Genomic DNA, 18,247 nt, shown 5'->3' with positions numbered 1-18,247 from the left:
CACGGCTACATTCTCGCCTGAAAATATGTTAAACGTTTATTTTGTGACCTAGAAAGAGTAATAAGAGAAATTTTAAAACTAACTAGCTTCCGCCATTTTTGGAAACTGAGCTAGGCCGCGCTATGAATTCTGGGATACAGCTTCTTCTTCGGGGTTTAACGGCAGCTGGCATCCTTGTACATACAGTGCTGCCATCTTCTGTTTCAATTTTGAATCGATACACAGCGCTACTTGTTTTACCAACCAGCCTGATTCCTGAATAACACTGTTTTGAGCCCACTTTAATAAATCCAATTAATATCAAAATATTAATTTAAACCCACACCTTGTGAGGGAATTCAAGCAGCTAGTAAATCAGTCAAAGACAATTGGAAAACCCTGAATGTGGTTAATTAGCTCTCTTGCTAATTGAAAGAAATTCTCAGTGTGCCTATTAACTTAGGCACACTGGGCAGGGATAGCTCAGTAGGTAGAGTGGTGGCCCCATGATCGGAAGGTCGGGGGTTCGATTCCCCTGAACAGCTACCCTGAGGTACCCCTGAGCAAGGTACCGTCCCTACACACTGCTCCCCGGGCGCCCAGTGGCTGCCCACTGCTTCACTGAGTGAATGGGTTAAATGCAGAGAGGGATTTTCCCCACGGGGACCAATAAAGTACACTTTCTTCTTCTTCTTCTTCTTCTTAAGTTAATACAAATGGCTAATACTGCCCCTTATAAATAGCATAGCTAGGAATTCTCACAACATTACAGTAGATACTTCACTAAATAATGTTCTCTGAACCACATGCGAGGGCTGCTAAGCTAACGCTAGCATCCGTTAGCATGCTACATTACTCCTTCCCGCGCTCAAATTAAATTTATTATTCTGTCCGCTTGACTTTAAAACAGTGATTAGACTACACACTACTTACATTCGAAAAATTAAAATTGCTTACCTCTCTTTCTTGACGAAGTTTTCTCTTACAGTTTTTCTTTCAATGCTCAGGTGCAGAAGATTCCTGTGACTCCAAATTCAAACGGAGTTGGGTAGCAACTAACATGGAACACGAAGGGGGTGCACATCTCAATTTTTGCTTCTATATACAATTTAGTGGTTTGTACGTTCATAAAACACAGTCAGTATGATAGGTAAATTTCTTCTTCATTGATTTAAAATAAACTCTTATAGGTGTTATTTCATTTTACCTTATTTGTGACCATTTTTTGTTTTTACAGCTCCAGTTTGTAATACCCCCCTCCCCCCATGAACTTGGTATTTCCCAAACTAGCGCGGCAACAGCTCCACACTGCAACATATTTTTTGCTTGACTTTAGTCTAATACAATGGCCTGTTGGAGGTGTGTGATTTGCTTCGTCTTTGTGGCGTTAACATTGAAGTCTCTCTTAAGTCACATTAATACTGCACACAGTCGCAGTCCAGATTTCCGTGTCATTTGTGGAGTCGATGGATGCGCCGAGGATTACCGTGTTTTCAACTCGTTTTACCACCATCTCAGACGCACACATCCACAATACATCTCCACTGGGAACCCGCCTACAGGATGGCTGACAGCTTCATCCGATGCAAATGTATTAGGAGGCGAAAATTTTGGTACAGCCATTTTTGCCGACTATACTGCCGAACCCAGACAAACTGTTAGCAATGGCAATGGCACTGAAGTAGAGCCACCACCACTAGACCCCCCAGTAACATCGGAGGTGTTGGAGGAGGAGCGACAGGAAAGTCAGAACGTGATGGAGCAAGACGCGGCTGAGCTTCAAACACCTCGTCAGAATCAGGTAATGTACTTTATGTGTTTCTGTGTGTACGCGCGCGAATTTTTAAATGTATGTGTGTTGTTTAACCTTAACCAAGCACAGTTACCCCAATTCAGAAATGTACTCAGTTCAAGTGAAAATTATAGTTTTAAAGTTATGTGTTTTCTAAGATAAACTACTTGATTAGAATATTTTAATAGGTATGAAGGCCAGTGCTGAATTTCAAATGCATGAATCCGCTGAAATTCAGGCTTGCACAACAATGTAGGCTTAGTTACCATACTTAAACATAATAAATAAACTTATTTACCAGTGTTGTGTACCTGCCTTGGTTGTTGTTAGATGCTCCATGAACCAAGCAGCTTTCAAATTTTTCTTTCAGTTAACTTCAGAGTAGATTCCATAAAGATTGGTTAAGTTTCATTAAATAACTCTTAAATTGTTCATAACATTTGCAGCTTCATTAGCTATCCATTGTAGTATGAATCTTTTAATAGCAAAAATGTACAACAGTTTGGAATATTTCTTTGTTTTGTTTTGCATCTGGTGGAATTTGAAACACATTCTGAGTGAGTCATTTTTCTTACACAATTGTTTTTCTTTTTGTCCTGTAGGGTAAAAGAGAAACTGTTGATCTTGCCAGATGTGCAGCTGCATTTGCTATTGGTGTGCGGGAGCAATGCCACCTATCACAGGTACTGCTTCATCTGATATTATGGGGGTGTCATTGTTAACTTGTTAATAAGTCTGGTTCAATGTAAGGCTGCAACTAATGATTTTTTTTTCATAATCTGTCCACTATCTTTGCAATTAATTGATTGTTTTTCATCGCTGGTTTTATTCAGCTATTACTTTCACCTATATAAGTTATTAAGAACAAATGTACATTACGAAGAAGTTAAGCACAAGAGTTGTGCAGTTCACTGCAATGTATGTAACTCTGGGCACACTCAACAGTTTAAAATAGGCTTAACAGTGTAAAATGTGTTCACTTTTAGGCATAAAAGACAAATGAAGTAGAATTACATAAAAAATAAATAAATGAGGCAATCATTTGTTCACTTTTTCTGTTGTAACCTTTCATGCTCCTCCATCTTGCTCGGTGCAATGTGTTTGTGCCACGTGAGTCATGCATGTGGCATGTCATGCAAAACAATGCCAATTATTGGCTGATTTCTTCTTCTACTGCTCCACTGGTAAATTACAACATTCAGTGGCTCATTAATTTGAGCTAAAGAAATAGAGTTGCATTTTGCTTCTGTTATATTTTCTATTTACGCTTTCATGTCTCTGATGTGTTTTTTTTTTCCCCCATCAGAGGAGTGTCAACAACATTGTCCTTGGTGTCCAACAGTATCAAACAGCTCTTCTGACGTCCTTGAGGGGAAAAATAAAGACCATCCTTGAAAGGCAACCTGACAGCAATGGACCTTTACAACAAGAAGTTCTTTCAACACTGGACAACTTTCAGGATCCCTTTCCCATATGTGCAGCCTCAAACCTACAGGACCGTGTAACACAGATGCATTTCAACCCTGTCACACCTGAGGAGATCATCATTTCCAATTATGCCTGTAGAGTTAAAAAGGGAGAATCGAGAGTTCTTGCAATCAAAAACAAGTCTTTCTACTACATTCCTTTGATTGAAAGTTTGAAACAGCTTTTATCCAATTCAAGACTATTTGACATGCTCAGTGCTGGACCTCAGAGTTGCCCCAACGCCAGTTTTTTGTATGACATTAATGATGGAATTATTTTCAAAACCCACCCACTGTTTTCAAAGAAGAACTCTGCTTTACAACTGATACTCTATTCTGATGAGATAGAAATGTGTAACCCCCTAGGGTCACGTGCAAGTGTAAATAAACTACTAATGTTTTATTACACCTTAGGCAACATAGACCCTAAGTTTAGATCAAAGTTGGCTTCCATCAGACTTCTCGCAATCGCAAAGTCTAGGGACATAGATGAGTGTGGGGTAGATACTGCGGAGAATCAATGAGGACTTGAAGTTACTGTACGATGGTGTTATGATTAACACTGTCAATGGGGAATTTTATTTAAACGGAGCAGTTGTTGCTGTGTGTGGAGACACTCTTGCCCAGCATGAGCTTGCAGGATTTAAGGAAGGAGTTGGTTTTGCGTATAGCAAATGTCGTCATTGTGAGTGTACTTTTGATGAAATGCAAGAAAATTTCAATGAACATAGTTTCACCAGACGGACATTGGACGGACACATTAGGCAGTGCATTGAAATAGAAAGGGCAACTACCGAATTTTTGAAATCCTCGCTCAAAACGACTTTTGGCATAAATAGACAAAGCAAATTAGTTGATTTCCCAGGTTTTAATCTCATAGAGCAGATGCCACAGGATATTATGCATGTAATTCTTGAAGGAGTGGCACCAATGGAAATTAAGTGTGTGTTGAAATACCTTGTTTTATCTGGAAATTTGGATTTGGACTTGTTTAATTCTGCCATGCAGAACTTTCCTTTTTCATCAGTGGACATACGTGACAAGCCTTCACCAATTAGTATTGCTACTTTAGCTTCAAGTGACAACAGACTCAAACAATCCTCTGGACAAATGCTTATATTGATCAAGATTTTGCCATTCTTATTGTACAGTGTTGTAGAGAAAAATCCCTTTATCCAGTTTATTTTGGATTTAATTGAAATTGTTAAAATACTTTTTGCCCCAGTTGTGTCTTTACAAACTGTGTCCAAACTAAAAAAAATGATAGAAGATCATCTTAAACAATTCAGGCAACTATTCCCAGAAAAAAATGTAATACCAAAGCAACATTACATGCTGCATCTTCCCTCTCAAATTATTGCCCTGGGACCTGTAATACGTCATATGTGCATGAGATTCGAGTCTAAACACAGTTTTTTTAAACAATGGTCATCCAAATTAAACTTTAAGAATGTGTGCAAGTCTCTTGTAAACCACAATCAGCTGCTGGAGTGTTGCCAAAGTGAAGCAGGAACTGAGCATCCGATATTTGTAAATGAGAAAGAACTAGGTCCTATATCAGAGGTTGCTAATATGGACCATTTGCAATCAAAGGTTGTAGATTTTTTGGGGATTGAAGATGCTATACATCATGCCGTTAGAGTAAAGTGGCTTATTTTACATGGAAACAAATACATCTGTGACAGGTCTCTTATACTCATTTCAGCAAATGGTTTAAACCCTATCTTTGGACTTGTAAAAAACATTTTTATTGTTAATAGTGTACTTTATTGTTTTGAATACCAGGTGTATGAAACCTTGGGTTTCAACAAAGACTTTCTTGCCTATGAAATTGCAATTCCCAACCTTGCCCAAGCAACTGAACTGACTGATGTTGAAGACCTACTTGATTTTACGTCATATTACCCAGTCAATTTCAGAAACAGTGTCTATGTTATGACAAAATATAACCTTGAAGATGTCCTTTCTTTAAAAACCTGAAATAAATACCTTCCAATGAGTGACTTTCTTATTTCAAGGAAAAAGGTGAATGTTTCTTATTTTGAGATAATTTTTGTTTTACACTCTATCTAAAAGCTATTTTTGCTTGAAATAAATGTAAAATGGTTCATTTTTAGATATACAGACTAAATAAGGAAAAAAAGTAATATATACTTGAAACAAGTCTAATCATCTAACACATGAGACTGGAAACTAGCTTGTAATGTTCAAAACAAGATGGACAAGATAATCTGGCTAAAATTAAGACAATAAATCTTGTCAAGCTACAAGGAATTTGCAGTGAGGGATTTTTCTGCCATGTCACAGTATTTGAAAAAAGTTCACACCACAATAATTTTTATCAGTTCTTGAACATAAAAAACATGTAGAATTTTACTATTAACACTGAAAATATCTCTCTCACCCCCCCCCCCCCCCCCCCCCAAAAAAAAAAAATCATAATGAATTAAATTAGTTCCAGATATCAGATGCACCTTCCTGCCCCACAGTCAGAGACACGTTGGATCATGCTGCAGCTGTGACGACTGAAACGTCAGAAGGAAAAACTCAACTATAGAAATCAAATAAAACAACTCTGACTTTTTATTGTTTGAAATCAGCTTAATGTTTTTCACATAGAACAGAAAATATATTAATGCAACTGACAGAAACTTGTAGGTAAGAGAAAAAAATTAAAACAATAATAAAGACATGCTCACAAAAACAGATTTTATTACACTTACGCAGCAGGTCTTTGCTTACTAGGGCTGGGTTTTGATTATCGATTAAAATAGATTCTGGCTTGGATAATGTAAAATCGATTCTTTAAAATCCTGAATCGATTTTTTAATATAAATTTATTTTGCCCGAAACGCCAGAATCTCTGGTGAAACCTCACAAAATTTCAACAAACCCCAAACAGCTGAAATAGTAAATGAGAGCAGGAACACGGCTTCTGCACAAAGACATAAACACAAAGCGCGGACCCGCGGATCAGAGTCACTGAGATGTCGCCTTTCTCACCGACGGCATGGACACGGTCGGGGCTGAAAGCCGACAGCTCGCTGACTGATCTGTCGGCGGGTCCACGCTTTGTGTTTAGCCCTTTATGCGCTGATTCTAAAGCTGTTAGTTTAATCTCTCTCCAAACAATATTGACCGAACCAGCAGCAAAAGATCCAAACTACGCTTCACATAAACATCGTCATGAATTCACTCTGACTTTTGCTGTTTTGCCACGAAATAAAATCACACTTCATGCACAGCTGTCTCCCTCTCTCTCTCTCTTCAACAACAGTTTCCCGTCTAAAAATCTGTTTTCTTCATTATTCGCTTGCTTGTTACGCACAAGTCTACCGTTGTTTACAGCCTGTCGGACGCTTTTTTTCCTTTTACTTACTTCCGAAGAGAAAACCTCATTTCTGCTGTTGAAGACTGAACAAATGTAAACTTTTTAAAATTATACAAAACTGCAAAACTCTCAGCTGTGTCTCTAATAAAAACCTCTGTGACTTTGTTTCACTTCAGCAGCATCAGGTAATGTTCATATGTTGATTAATGGTTTTCTTTTGTTTTCGATCTACTGCAGAATATTTTTATAAAACCCAGCACAGGAAAATCACCTTCATGTTTTTCTGGGTTTTATCCTCAACTACTTTGACACAAAGGCCTCTGCTGTGACGCTCACACCTTTGATAAAGTCTCGCAAGTGGCAGCTTTCTTTTTATATATATAAAAATATGGAAATGTACTGATGCATGATCTGAATTATAATATTTCTCACTGTCTGAGGCAAAATTTCAAAGCGAATCAAATCGATTCTAGAAATCAGTGACGATACCCAGCCCTATTGCTTACTGTAGATATGTTTTATCATGTAAACATTTGCAAATGTAATTTTCTGTCCATACTTTTCATTTTCCATCATCTCTTTTTTGCCCACTGCTAAGAAAATATACAGCGCTGTAAATAACTCTTTATACTCTTTCACTATTCTTAAACTTTGTAGTGTTTATATTTGATCATTTTTTAACTTTAGGACGAATTAATTGTGTTTGTGGAAATCTACTTGGGAAAATCACAGACTCTTATTGTGAAGGAATTTGATCCAAACTCTCATGTTTGTGCTGTCAGTATGTTTTACTATTTTAGGAGAACAGCTGAATTTGTATTAGTTCACTTTCCTATTACAGCACATGCAGGGTTCAGTGTTCATGCAGAGCTGAAACTATCTGACATAATGTGACATAAAACAGGGCGATCGTGGCTCAAGAGTTGGGAGTTCGCCTTGTAATCGGAAGGTTGCCGGTTTGAGCCCCGGCTTGGACAGTCTCGGTCGTTGTGTCCTTGGGCAAGACACTCCACCCGTTGCCTACTGGTGGTGGTCAGAGGGCCCGGTGGCGCCAGTGTCCGGCAGCCTCGCCTCTGTCAGTGCGCCCCAGGGTGGCTGTGGCTACAATGTAGCTGCCATCACCAGTGTGTGAATGGGTGGATGAATGGGTGGATGAATGGATATGTAAAGTGCTAGTCCTTAGGGACTAGAAAAGCGCTATATAAATACAGGCCATTTACTTGTTAAAAAATAGTCTGAAACGACTAAAAAGCTTTAAGACGGGCTTTAAGACGTCTGAAAAAACTAAAACCTAAAAGATTTCCTCCTATGTCTCTCAGGGCTTCAACTCGTTCCTCCCAGCCTTGTTTGGTCTCGGAGCTTTCTCCGATAATAAGCAGCTTGATGTACTCTTCAGTGAAGAGAGGTTTTGGCTTCACTGATATCTCTCTCAGTCTGTCCAGACACTGAGCAGATCTCCGCAGTAGTGTCTTCACCTCATTTCGCAGACGACACTCTTCATCCCACAGGTTTGATTTCAGTCCTTCAACAACTGTCTGATCTTTGTTGGTTTTTGGATATTTTTCTTTCAGCTCTTTCACTGTTTGTTTCTCTCTGACTATCTGATACTCCCAACTGTACTTCTGTAAAAAATGTACATTAATGTGACATTTGCCTGGACACTTGATGCAGAATCCACGTGATGCAGCTTTTTCACAGCCTTCCTTTACTGAATCCCTGGATGTGGAGGAGGGGTAGTAACAGGTGACATGACACTGCTGACAGTTGATGATGAAGTTTCCTGTACCAGAAATACGAGCTTTATAAGGCTTCATGACAGCGACTGTAAACTCAGGGTTCTTATTTCTGTTGATTTCTTCCCCGTGTTCACAAAGTTTTTGTCTTGTGTTTTCTAACTCTTCAAACCTGGCTAATCCAAGTTTAATCTGCTCCTGCAAATCTTCCACTGAATCCTCGAGCTGCTTTCTTCCTCTGAGGACCTCCTGTGTCAGTGTCAAGCTATCAGTTTGAATCACATTCAGAGCAGCAAAAAATATCTCCATGCTTTTCGTCCCCATGTTCCAAAACATCTCATTAAAGCTAATATCAGCATTATGTTCATCATGATTATATTGTTCTTCATCGTCATTGTAATTGTCATCAACAGCATCATCTGTGCGTTTTTTGACACGTGTTTTCTGCAAACAAGGCTGAATCATTGAACTTGAAGTGAACCGGCAGCCCGTCTTTTGTTTTAGGACATGGGACACCTGAAGCTTTTACTGCGTCTAGAACTGGAGGACGTTGGCTGTTTGTGAATGTCACCAGGATCCTGATGTTTTCTGCCACATCTTTGCCAAAGATTGAGAGCACTGAATCAAACACATATTTCTGTGTTGCTCTGAGTCGTGCTAAAGAAGCCTGAGCTACAAAACACACAGCATCGATTTCACTGACACCGTGCTGATCAGTGAAGAGATTACGTAGCTGCTCTGTGATCTCTCTGTCTCTTTCTATGCCTCTTGTATCTCCAAAGCCTGGAGTGTCAATAATGGTCAGAGAGAACGGGATTTGAAATCCATCCTGGTGGTTGATTTTGTAAACAGTGACTTCAGAGGTCTGACTGTGAGCTCGTGATGTTGACTGATCCTCATCAACTAACTTAAACCTGAAACTGTCCTCCCACTCGACACCAACAATGTAGTTGATCATCCCATCGATCAGAGTGGACTTTCCTGATCCTGTCGCTCCAAAAAGCATTATTGTACGATTCTGCCTCGTGCTTTCTTCTCCAAAGTTAAACTTCCTGCATCCATATATGTTCATGTGTTCTTCTGTCAGAGGCAGTTTGTAAACTGAGGGGGAATCAGATTTGATCTTTTCACTTCTATCTCTCAGTTTTTCTGCCAAACATGTTTCTTTGTTTCTGCCACTTGAAGTTGTTTTAATAGAAACTTGATTATCCGGCCCGACACCTGCTGAGGTCACTGCTCTGCATCTGAACACATACTCTGTGTTTGGCTTCAGATCTCTCACTGTGACTTCTTCAGCCTTTGCTTCTGTCTTCTGCTGCCATCCATCCTCTCCACTGACACAGTACTCAACAGAGTAGGAGGTGATGTTCTCTGCTCCAAATCTGGGTGGAGAAATCTTCAGTGTCACACTGTTGTGGTTTATGTCAGCTGCAGTCACAGTTTCAGGCTTTGAAGGAGGCTCAAAGTTCTCACTGACAGTAAATCCACCTTCATAAAGGTAGATGCTGGAACCTTCCTGGGTCTCATTAGTTAACCCCACTGTCAGGAACCTAATGTTCTTGTTCTCCTTGTTGGCCTCTGCAAAATCACTGAAGAGTTTTGCTTTCTTCCTCATTTCAGCTGTTACTTCTTTTGAGGCGTACCATTGTTCCTTCTCTACATCATGAGTGTGAGGATCTTGAAGGTCTGGGTTGGTTTTTCCTTTTAAGTACCTTGATAAAGCTGAGAGGTACGGTTCATCCTTTCCCAGAGAGGTGAAAACAAAACACACAACATGCTCTGCACTCAGACTTTCCTTGTACAGATCATTTTGAGACGAGATGATTTTGGTGTTTTTCATCATCCTGGTAAAAGACATTAAAGTGTAGATTTCTCTCTCTTTACAATCCATCCACTCGTTCAGGTTTTTGCTGCTGAAAGGTGAAGAATGTCTCTTCTTCAGGATCTCTGCAAGCTCAGCTTCCTCTTCTCCTCCTCCTCGGATTGATGGAAGCTTCTTGGCCAAAGTCTGTTGGAATTCCAGCTTGAACTCAGAGCACATTTCTTTGAAACTTTTAAGCTTTTTACCAATCTGTGGGAACTGCTGTGCAGTGCTGGTTCCCAGTACATCATTGTTTCTCATTTCCACCTCACTGAAGTCCTCCAGGACTGTCTGTGCTTCTTGAACTAATCTTGTACTGATCTGACGGACGAGTTTAGCAGCAGAAGAATCTAAAGCTGTCAGTGGCAGCAGCCAGACCTTCACTGGTACAGCTTTGTCTCCCAGTAATCCTGGCAGGCTTTGGTAGACTTCTACTGCATCTTGAAAGGTTGTTGGTGGTTTTGAAAGACAGAAGTCTCCATAAAACCTGCAGGAGAATTTATGAACACTTTCTTTGTCCTTGTCTTCCATCTTCAGGGAACCTTCACCCTCTACAGAAAGTAAGGGAATCTTCTTGATGATCACCTTCAAGTTGCCCTGAACATCTTGATGATTTTCCTGTTCAGAAACTTCACGGTCAAACACAAAGAAAGCTTGTGCTCCATAAAGAATAGCTGTGACTACATGTGTTGCTAAGCCTTGATCAAAAACATATGGATGCTTCACGTTTCCTCTTCCAAGATGATTCATGGACAGCTCCTGGATCTTTGTGGTTGCCTTGTACTTCAGTGTTACTCTGGCCTGATTTCTGGAAGATTTACTATCATTCAGATATTTGGCAGATCCATCAACCTGAACCAGTCCACCCAGGAAACTTGCCTTCAGTGAAGCTTCAACATTTAGAGCTGAAGATTTGTCTGAAATTGATTCAGATGCAACAATTTCAAAATCATTAGAGGCCTGCGGTCTTTCTCCAACATCTTTCATCAGGTCATCACGATCCCACAGAGTCATTCCTGCAAAAGAAGAAGCAACAAAAGTACTACCAGGACTCCATCAATTAAATCACACTCTAAAATAAATGTTAAAAAATGATTTTAAAAAATGTGAATTTTAAAATAAATAAACAGAGCGGTGTCTTTCTATGAGCAAACTTGTCAAACTTTTGCTGTTGATTTCATGATTTTCCTTGTTTTGTTTTTTCATCTCTTTTTGTGATATTCATCAAAATGAAATCAAAATAGTAAATGAAGCACAAATCTTTTGTTTGTCTGGATGAACCAGATTAACTGAGTTCTTCCAGATGAAGAGTTCAGGCTCTGCATCTGAGTTTTCAGTATTTAAGATAATGACAGTAATAATATCAAAAATGGCAGCTTGGATTTTCGTGAGGGAAACGTTCTAATAACTAATTTAGTGACGCCACTGTCAAAAGACTGCATGTCACTGATCAGCCAATCAGTGACATGCAGTTGGTACAAAAAAAGTATCTGGTACCAGGTATTACCAGCTAATGATGAAATCGTAAAGACTGAGTCGACTCAAGCCAACCTGAGTAGCTCCAAATGGAAAAGCGCTCTAAGAGTTGGAGCGGGTTTCCAGGTGTTGCATCATGGCTGCCAACTTGTTTTAATAGTGACTGACTTTACTCATGAGGATCAGGGAAGATGTTCTTATCTTTATGTTATCTTTAGGCCCTGTCAGTTGCACATTGATTACAGCAGCTAGTTAGAGCTTGTTTTTGTTTTGTTTTTTCTTTTACAAAAAGGCATAAATAGAAGTCAGAAGCAGGAATAATAAAACCTTGGCTGTTTCCAGAGGACTTCAAACACTAATCTGCTAGAATCCAACAACTTCGAGCAAGCAGCAGGTTTTAATTCTGTTTGAAGGCTCAGTTTGAACCTTCTTTGAGAATTGTAAAAATAAAAATTAGCAGGACAAAGGAACAGTCCGGATCACTTTAACACAACTGGGTGCAGTTAAAACCACGAGGCAACCTGTGGAGCTGAAACTTGGAAATGTTAAACACTACAGTTCCTCTGGGTGCCACAAGGCTCCAAAAGGGAGTTAGTCCCAACAGACAGTGACGGTTCTAGCCTGTTTGGCACCCTGGGCGAAGACTCCCTCTGGCGCGCCAGTTGGTTGTTTAGGGAGAAGGGGAAGTTTTTAGGAGTGACACCCACAACGGAAAGCGGGTATCACTATGTGAGACATTAGTGATGTTTAGCGTGTTTGGAGGCTGTAGTTAGTGTGTTGTGTAGTTATTGTTTTGTATTGTGTGTCAGTTAGACTGCTGAATTTCATATTTGCTCTAAAAAAGCCGTCAAAGGCAGATTCCAGTGTAAACGCTGTTCCCACATGGAAAACTGGACTGATGCACCTCCTGCTGTCAGACCTGCAGGGTTTAGGCCTGTGCTGTTCTCCTCTGTCTTATACTGAACACAAACTACATTTTTTGGACTGGCACAAATAATTTGTGTGCCTTCTTCTTTGATGCAGCACACCTGATTGTTCTGTAAATAGATTTAAATGGTTATATAAAAAACGCCTGAGGTCTTGGCTGCATTTTTAGGTAAATAGTACCATATAACTTTGTTGTTTGCAAAACTTGTGCATAATTTTTTAGAAATGTACAATTTCTATTTGCATTTCAAGCTATGAAAATGATTCGTTAAACATGTTTGTGGGTTTTACAGTAAAAAATATAACTTTTTTTTACTCGGATTTTGAATTTCCTGTCTGAGTTTAGATCAACTGTGCTAATATAGTATACTAAAATGAAAAAATAACTCAAATTTCAGATATTTGAGGTTGTGCTGAAAACAATGATACCAAACAAGGCAAGAAAAACATATTTTAAAGGTGAAATATAGAGGTAAAATTAAAAGTAGTCAAAAACAGCCAATTATACCATGGACCCCAGAGGGTTAACATAGAACTTTTGTCGGAACCATACTGAATTTCACCAGAGAAACACACACACACATATGAAGAGAGAGAGAGTATGCATTGTATTGTAACGATGGTTAAGTGTTATTGTACAGTGACATGTTGGTTATATCTGCACACTGTTGTTGTTCCTTTAAGATTCATGTTTGGTTGTGCTGCAGGAAGTAGGGAGGGTGGTGTAGAGGAAGGGGAGGGGGGACCTGGTTGTTCGGTGTTATGTGTGTGTGCCAGGCTGAAGAGAGGTGTAGCACGAGGGCGCTCTCCCCTGAGTTAGCAACCCGCTTGCTTATGTGCCTAATAAACGGACAAACTGAGACCCAACCGTCTGGTTCTTGTGAACGTTACATTGGTGTCAGAAGTGAAGAAAGAAAAAAGAACCCCAGAACGCCCGACACCCTGTTGCTGGCGACGCTTCCCGTTACGAGACGAGGATGTTGTCGGGCAGGATTAAGAAGGAGACGGAGGAGAGGGAGGAGAGGGAGGAGAGGGAGGTTCGTCCGCGCGCGCCCGCCCATGGAGTGAGGGAAACGGCACTGCGGCTGTCTGCCGAGGCTGGATTTTCTCCAGGTTTGACTAGGCTCGGGAACTGTTCGCACAGCGGCCGCGATTCCGGCGGGAAGGAGTCGACCTCGCTTGGCGCGCCGTCACGTGATGTAAACAAACATGGCGGCGCCCAGCAAGCTGCAGCGAATATAAAAACGCCTAAGTTCAGCGGCAAGATGCCATGGGAAGTGTTTATCGCACAGTTCGAGCTGTTAGCTGTTGCAGCTGGCTGGTCTGAGGAACATAAAGCTCTCCAATTGGCTTTGTGCCGTGTGAGGATGCAGCTGCATGCCTGCTGCTGCTGACCGAGGAGCAGAGGGGAGATTATAATGCTCTGGTCGGAGCACTTCAGAGGCGCTTCGGGCAGTATAACCAACCAGTGCTGCTGAGGTCGGAGTTCCACAACAGACGCAGATTGCCAGGTGAGCCCCTCCGCATTTTGGCCCATGAAGTCGAGTGCCTTTGCCGGAGGGCGTATGACAGCATGCCACCATCAGTGCAGGCGGAGTTAGCTCGGGACCAGTTCCTGCAGGCCCTGAGCCCTAAAGAGCTCCGTATGCAAACTCAACTTGCTCAGCCGGCCACACTCAGTGCAGCCCTGGAGCTAGCGTTGGAGAGGGAGATGCTTGCAGGATCCTCTGGGGGCGCTGATGACGCACACGTGGTGAGGGCTGTGTCAGCACCTGTGGAACAGATGGAGATGCCAGCGGGCCTGTGCAGTTGGACAAGTCGGACACCTCATCAGGCAGTGCCCCAAGCTTGCAGCGGTTCAGGGAAACGCCCACGGGCCCGTGTAGGTGGAAGTACACGGGCCTGGGAGAACGACATCCCCACACCACCTCCACCCGGTGCGGCCATCGCTGTGGGCTGGACCCAGGTTGACGGCTTTTGCCATGTTCCAGTGACGATTGCGGGGGTGTCCTGTACGGCCCTGCTGGACACGGGGTCCAATGCAACGCTGGTCCGACCCGATGTTGTCCCAACCGGAGCTGCTGTGCAACCGACTAATGTGCAACTTAAGACTGTGACCGGTGATCTGGCCCCAATGAGAGGGAGGGGAGTGTTCCAGTTCAAGGTGGGGGACCTCGGTGTGTCTTATGCTGCCTGGGTGGCTGACGTGCAGGACGCCTGCATCCTTGGGCTGGATTTTTTACGAGCCATTGGTGGTGTACTGGACTTAGGCAAAGGATTCCTCGTACTCCCTGATGGGAAGAAGGTGCCGCTTATTCCTCCCCCGGTCTGCACAGCATCTGCCGCGGCGTCCACCTCCACCGCAGAGACCCCTACAGACCCGCCAGCAGAACAGCGGGCGGAGGAGGAGGAGAGGCTCTCAGCAGTGAGGAGTATCTGGTCAAAGAACTGTGAGGGGCTGACTCCACAGCAGGAAGAGAGTCTATGGCAGGTACTAAAAGAGTTTAGTGACATTTTTGCCCTGAAAGAAAGTGGTGTTGGCTTGACACACTTGGTAGAGCACATCATTGAGACCGGGGATGCCCAGCCTATTAAAGTGCGCCCCCGCCGCCTGCCCCTGGCTCATCAGGAGGCTGCGGACAGAGAGTTGTGTGAAATGATGAAGGCGGGCATCATAGAGCCATCTGATAGCCCGTGGGCCTCCGCGGTGGTGATGGTGCCTAAGAAAAAAAGTCCTAGGATGCGTTTCTGTGTGGACTACAGACCACTCAACAAAGTGACGAAGAAGGACTCTTACCCCCTTCCCAGGATTGATGAGTCTCTCGACTTAGTAGCCGGGTCCTCCTGGTTCTCCACCCTGGACCTGCGGAGTGGCTACTGGCAGGTGCCACTGTCCCCGGAATCCAGACCGAAGACAGCCTTCTGCACTAACAGGGGACTATGGCAGTTCAAAGTCCTGAGCTTTGGTCTTTGCAACGCTCCTGCGACCTTCGAGAGGCTTATGGACAGTGTGCTGGCTGGCGTCCCACGGCAATGGTGTCTGGCTTACCTGGATGATCTTCTAGTGCACGGGGGCTCCTTTGATGCTGCCCTGGATGCCCTGAGACAAGTGTTGGAGAGGGTGGCGGCTGCAGGCCTGAAGCTGCATCCCGACAAGTGCCACTTCATGAGGAGGGAGGTGGAGTTTCTGGGCCACAAGCTGGGTCGTGAGGGCATCAGCACTTTGGAGGAAAAAATTCACACCATTACCGGGTGGCCCACACCAGCAGACCAGTAACAGCTCAAAAGCTTCCTAGGACTGGCGTCTTATTACAGGAGGTTTGTGAAGGGCTTTTCCTCCATAACCGCACCACTCTTCCACCTGCTGCAGAAGGACCGTGACTTCATCTGGACACAGGACTGTCAGCAGGCGTTCGACACCCTCCGCAGATCGCTGACAGAGTCCCCAGTCCTTGCCCCCCCTGACCCCACCCTGCCTTTTGTCCTGGACACTGACGCAAGTAATGTGGGGCTGGGAGCGGTGTTGTCGCAGGTTGGGCCGAAAGGGGAGAAGGTGGTGGCGTACTTCAGCCGGGTCCTGAACAGGAGTGAGCGGCGCTACTGTGTCACACGACGAGAGCTGTTGGCTGTGGTGGCGGGGGTGAGACACTTTAAGTACTACCTGTGCGGCACAGCATTTGTTATCAGAACTGATCATGCTGCCCTTCAGTGGCTGATGTCTTTCAGGGAGCCAGAGGGACAGGTGGCTCGCTGGCTGGAGGAGCTCCAAGCCTTCAATTTCACTGTGGAGCACAGAGCAGGGACGCACCATTCTAACGCAGACGCCCTCTCTTGCCGCCCATGTGCTGCAGCTGGCTGCCGTTACTGTGAGAAGCGAGAGGAAATAAAGCGGGAACTCACGACAATAGACGGAGCAGCACAGCTCGCCTGCAGGGCTCTTCTGGTGGTGGATGCAGCGGAGTGGAGGGCATGGCAGGAACAAGACACGGACCTGCTGCCGGTCCTGCAGTGGCTGGAGAAGGGGGAGCAACCCCTTTGGGATGAGGTCACTGGGTTTTCCATCTGTACCAGGGGGCTATGGGCCAAGTTTGCAGCTCTCAGGCTGAAGGAGGGGGTGTTGGAGTGTACCTGGAAGGATCCTGCCACGGGGGAGGAGAGGTGGCAGGTTGTGGTGCCAAGGTCGCTGAGGTCAGCTGTGCTGGAAGCCTGCCATGGGAGCACTGGCTCCGGCCACTTTGGGGTCTCCAAGACTCTCCGCCGCCTCCGCCAGGGCTATTACTGGGGTCAACAGCGGAGGGATGTGGAGGACTTTTGCCGCAGCTGTGATGCATGTTCCTCACACAAAGGGCCACAGGACCAGTCCCGGGCTCAGCTTCAGCAGCAACCAGCAGGAGCCCCAATGGAGCGAGTAGCTGTGGACGTCATGGGCCCATTTCCTCGCACAGACAGAGGAAACCGCTATGTTCTTGTGGCCATGGACTATTTTACCAAGTGGCCGGAAGCATACGCCGTCCCAGATCAGGAGGCTGAGACTGTCGCTGATGTATTAGTGGAGGGGATGTTCAGCCGCTTTGGAACAGCAGAGATCCTCCACAGTGACCAGGGGCGTAACTTTGAGTCCAAGGTTTTTGCTGCCATGTGCGAACGCCTTGGGATTAAGAAGACCCGCACCACCCCACTTCACCCCCAAAGCGATGGGCTGGTGGAAAGGTTTAACAGGACGCTGGCCCAGCAGCTAGCCATCCTTACCTCAGAACACCAACGGGACTGGGATTACCATCTTCCCCTTACCCTCATGGCCTACAGGTCGGCAGTGCAGGACTCCACCCAATGTACGCCTGCCCTGCTCATGTTAGGGAGAGAGCTGAGAACTCCTGCAGAGTTGGCTTTTGGGAAGCCCCCGGACGCGCCAGAGGCACCACCGGGCCGGGACTACGCAAGGAAGCTGCAGGACCGGCTGGATTCTGCACATTCCTACGCCCGAGAACAGCTGGCAAAGGCAGGCCTGCGCCAAAAGAGGAATTACGACATCACCACTAAGGGGAGGCACTTCCGTGCTGGGGAGCTGGTGTGGGTCTACAGCCCAAAGAGGAGGAAGGGACGGTGTCCTAAACTGGATAGCAGCTGGGTGGGGCCTTGCAGCGTCCTAGAGCGAGTGGGGGAAGTTGTTTACAGGGTGCAGTTGCCTCCTAGGGGGAGGATAGTAGCGCTGCACAGAGACCGGATGGCCCCCTACAGAGGGCAGTCCCTCCCCTCCTTTCCAGAGGGACGTGTACAGAGCGTCCATGACCCTGCTCAGAGGGGCCCCCGACCGGGGCTGCGTTCCCCTCCCTCGGACTCTTCACCCCAAAGCCCCGAAGCTCCGCGTCCACCTCAGGGGCTCAGGAGGTCAAGGAGGGAACGTAGGCTACCACCCCGCCTCAGAGACTGTGTCGTTCCCTCGGGGACGAGGAACTTATTGCTGGGGGGGCAGTGTAACGATGGTTAAGTGTTATTGTACAGTGACATGTTGGTTATCTCTGCACACTGTTGTTGTTCCTTTAAGATTCATGTTTGGTTGTGCTGCAGGAAGTAGGGAGGGTGGTGTAGAGGAAGGGGAGGGGGGACCTGGTTGTTCGGTGTTATGTGTGTGTGCCAGGCTGAAGAGAGGTGTAGCACGAGGGCGCTCTCCCCTGAGTTAGC

At 44.5% G+C, this 18,247-nt stretch overlaps 2 protein-coding genes across 8 annotated transcripts in view; one reads left to right on the top strand and one right to left on the bottom strand.

Annotated features, from left to right (window-relative positions):
* Window positions 1–458: 458 nt before the first annotated feature.
* On the top strand, window positions 459–7,989 carry LOC308383610 (uncharacterized protein; the record flags this gene model as incomplete). Its single annotated transcript, XM_080861653.1, has 4 exons — window positions 459–1,780; window positions 2,374–2,454; window positions 3,078–3,617; window positions 7,888–7,989. The coding sequence occupies exons 1-4, from the start codon at window positions 1,325–1,327 to the stop codon at window positions 7,987–7,989; spliced, it is 1,179 nt and encodes a 392-aa protein (XP_080717779.1). The 5' UTR covers window positions 459–1,324.
* Window positions 5,692–18,247, bottom strand: part of LOC308412933 (cytolytic toxin-alpha-like) — a 42,049-nt gene continuing 29,493 nt past the window's right edge. For all 7 annotated transcript variants that reach the window (XM_080907653.1, XM_080907651.1, XM_080907652.1 and 4 more), the window contains one exon: window positions 5,692–11,178. In XM_080907653.1, coding sequence (XP_080763779.1) covers window positions 8,717–11,178 — 2,462 coding nt within the window. In that variant the 3' untranslated portion in view covers window positions 5,692–8,716. The remainder of the gene's footprint in view (window positions 11,179–18,247) is intronic.

Source organism: Rhamphochromis sp. 'chilingali', assembly GCF_963969265.1.
Source record: "Rhamphochromis sp. 'chilingali' genome assembly, chromosome: 16".
Taxonomy (NCBI): Eukaryota; Metazoa; Chordata; class Actinopteri; order Cichliformes; family Cichlidae; genus Rhamphochromis; species Rhamphochromis sp. 'chilingali'.
The sequence above is the reverse complement of the archived record's forward strand: the minus strand, read 5'-3'. Positions and strand labels throughout refer to the sequence as shown.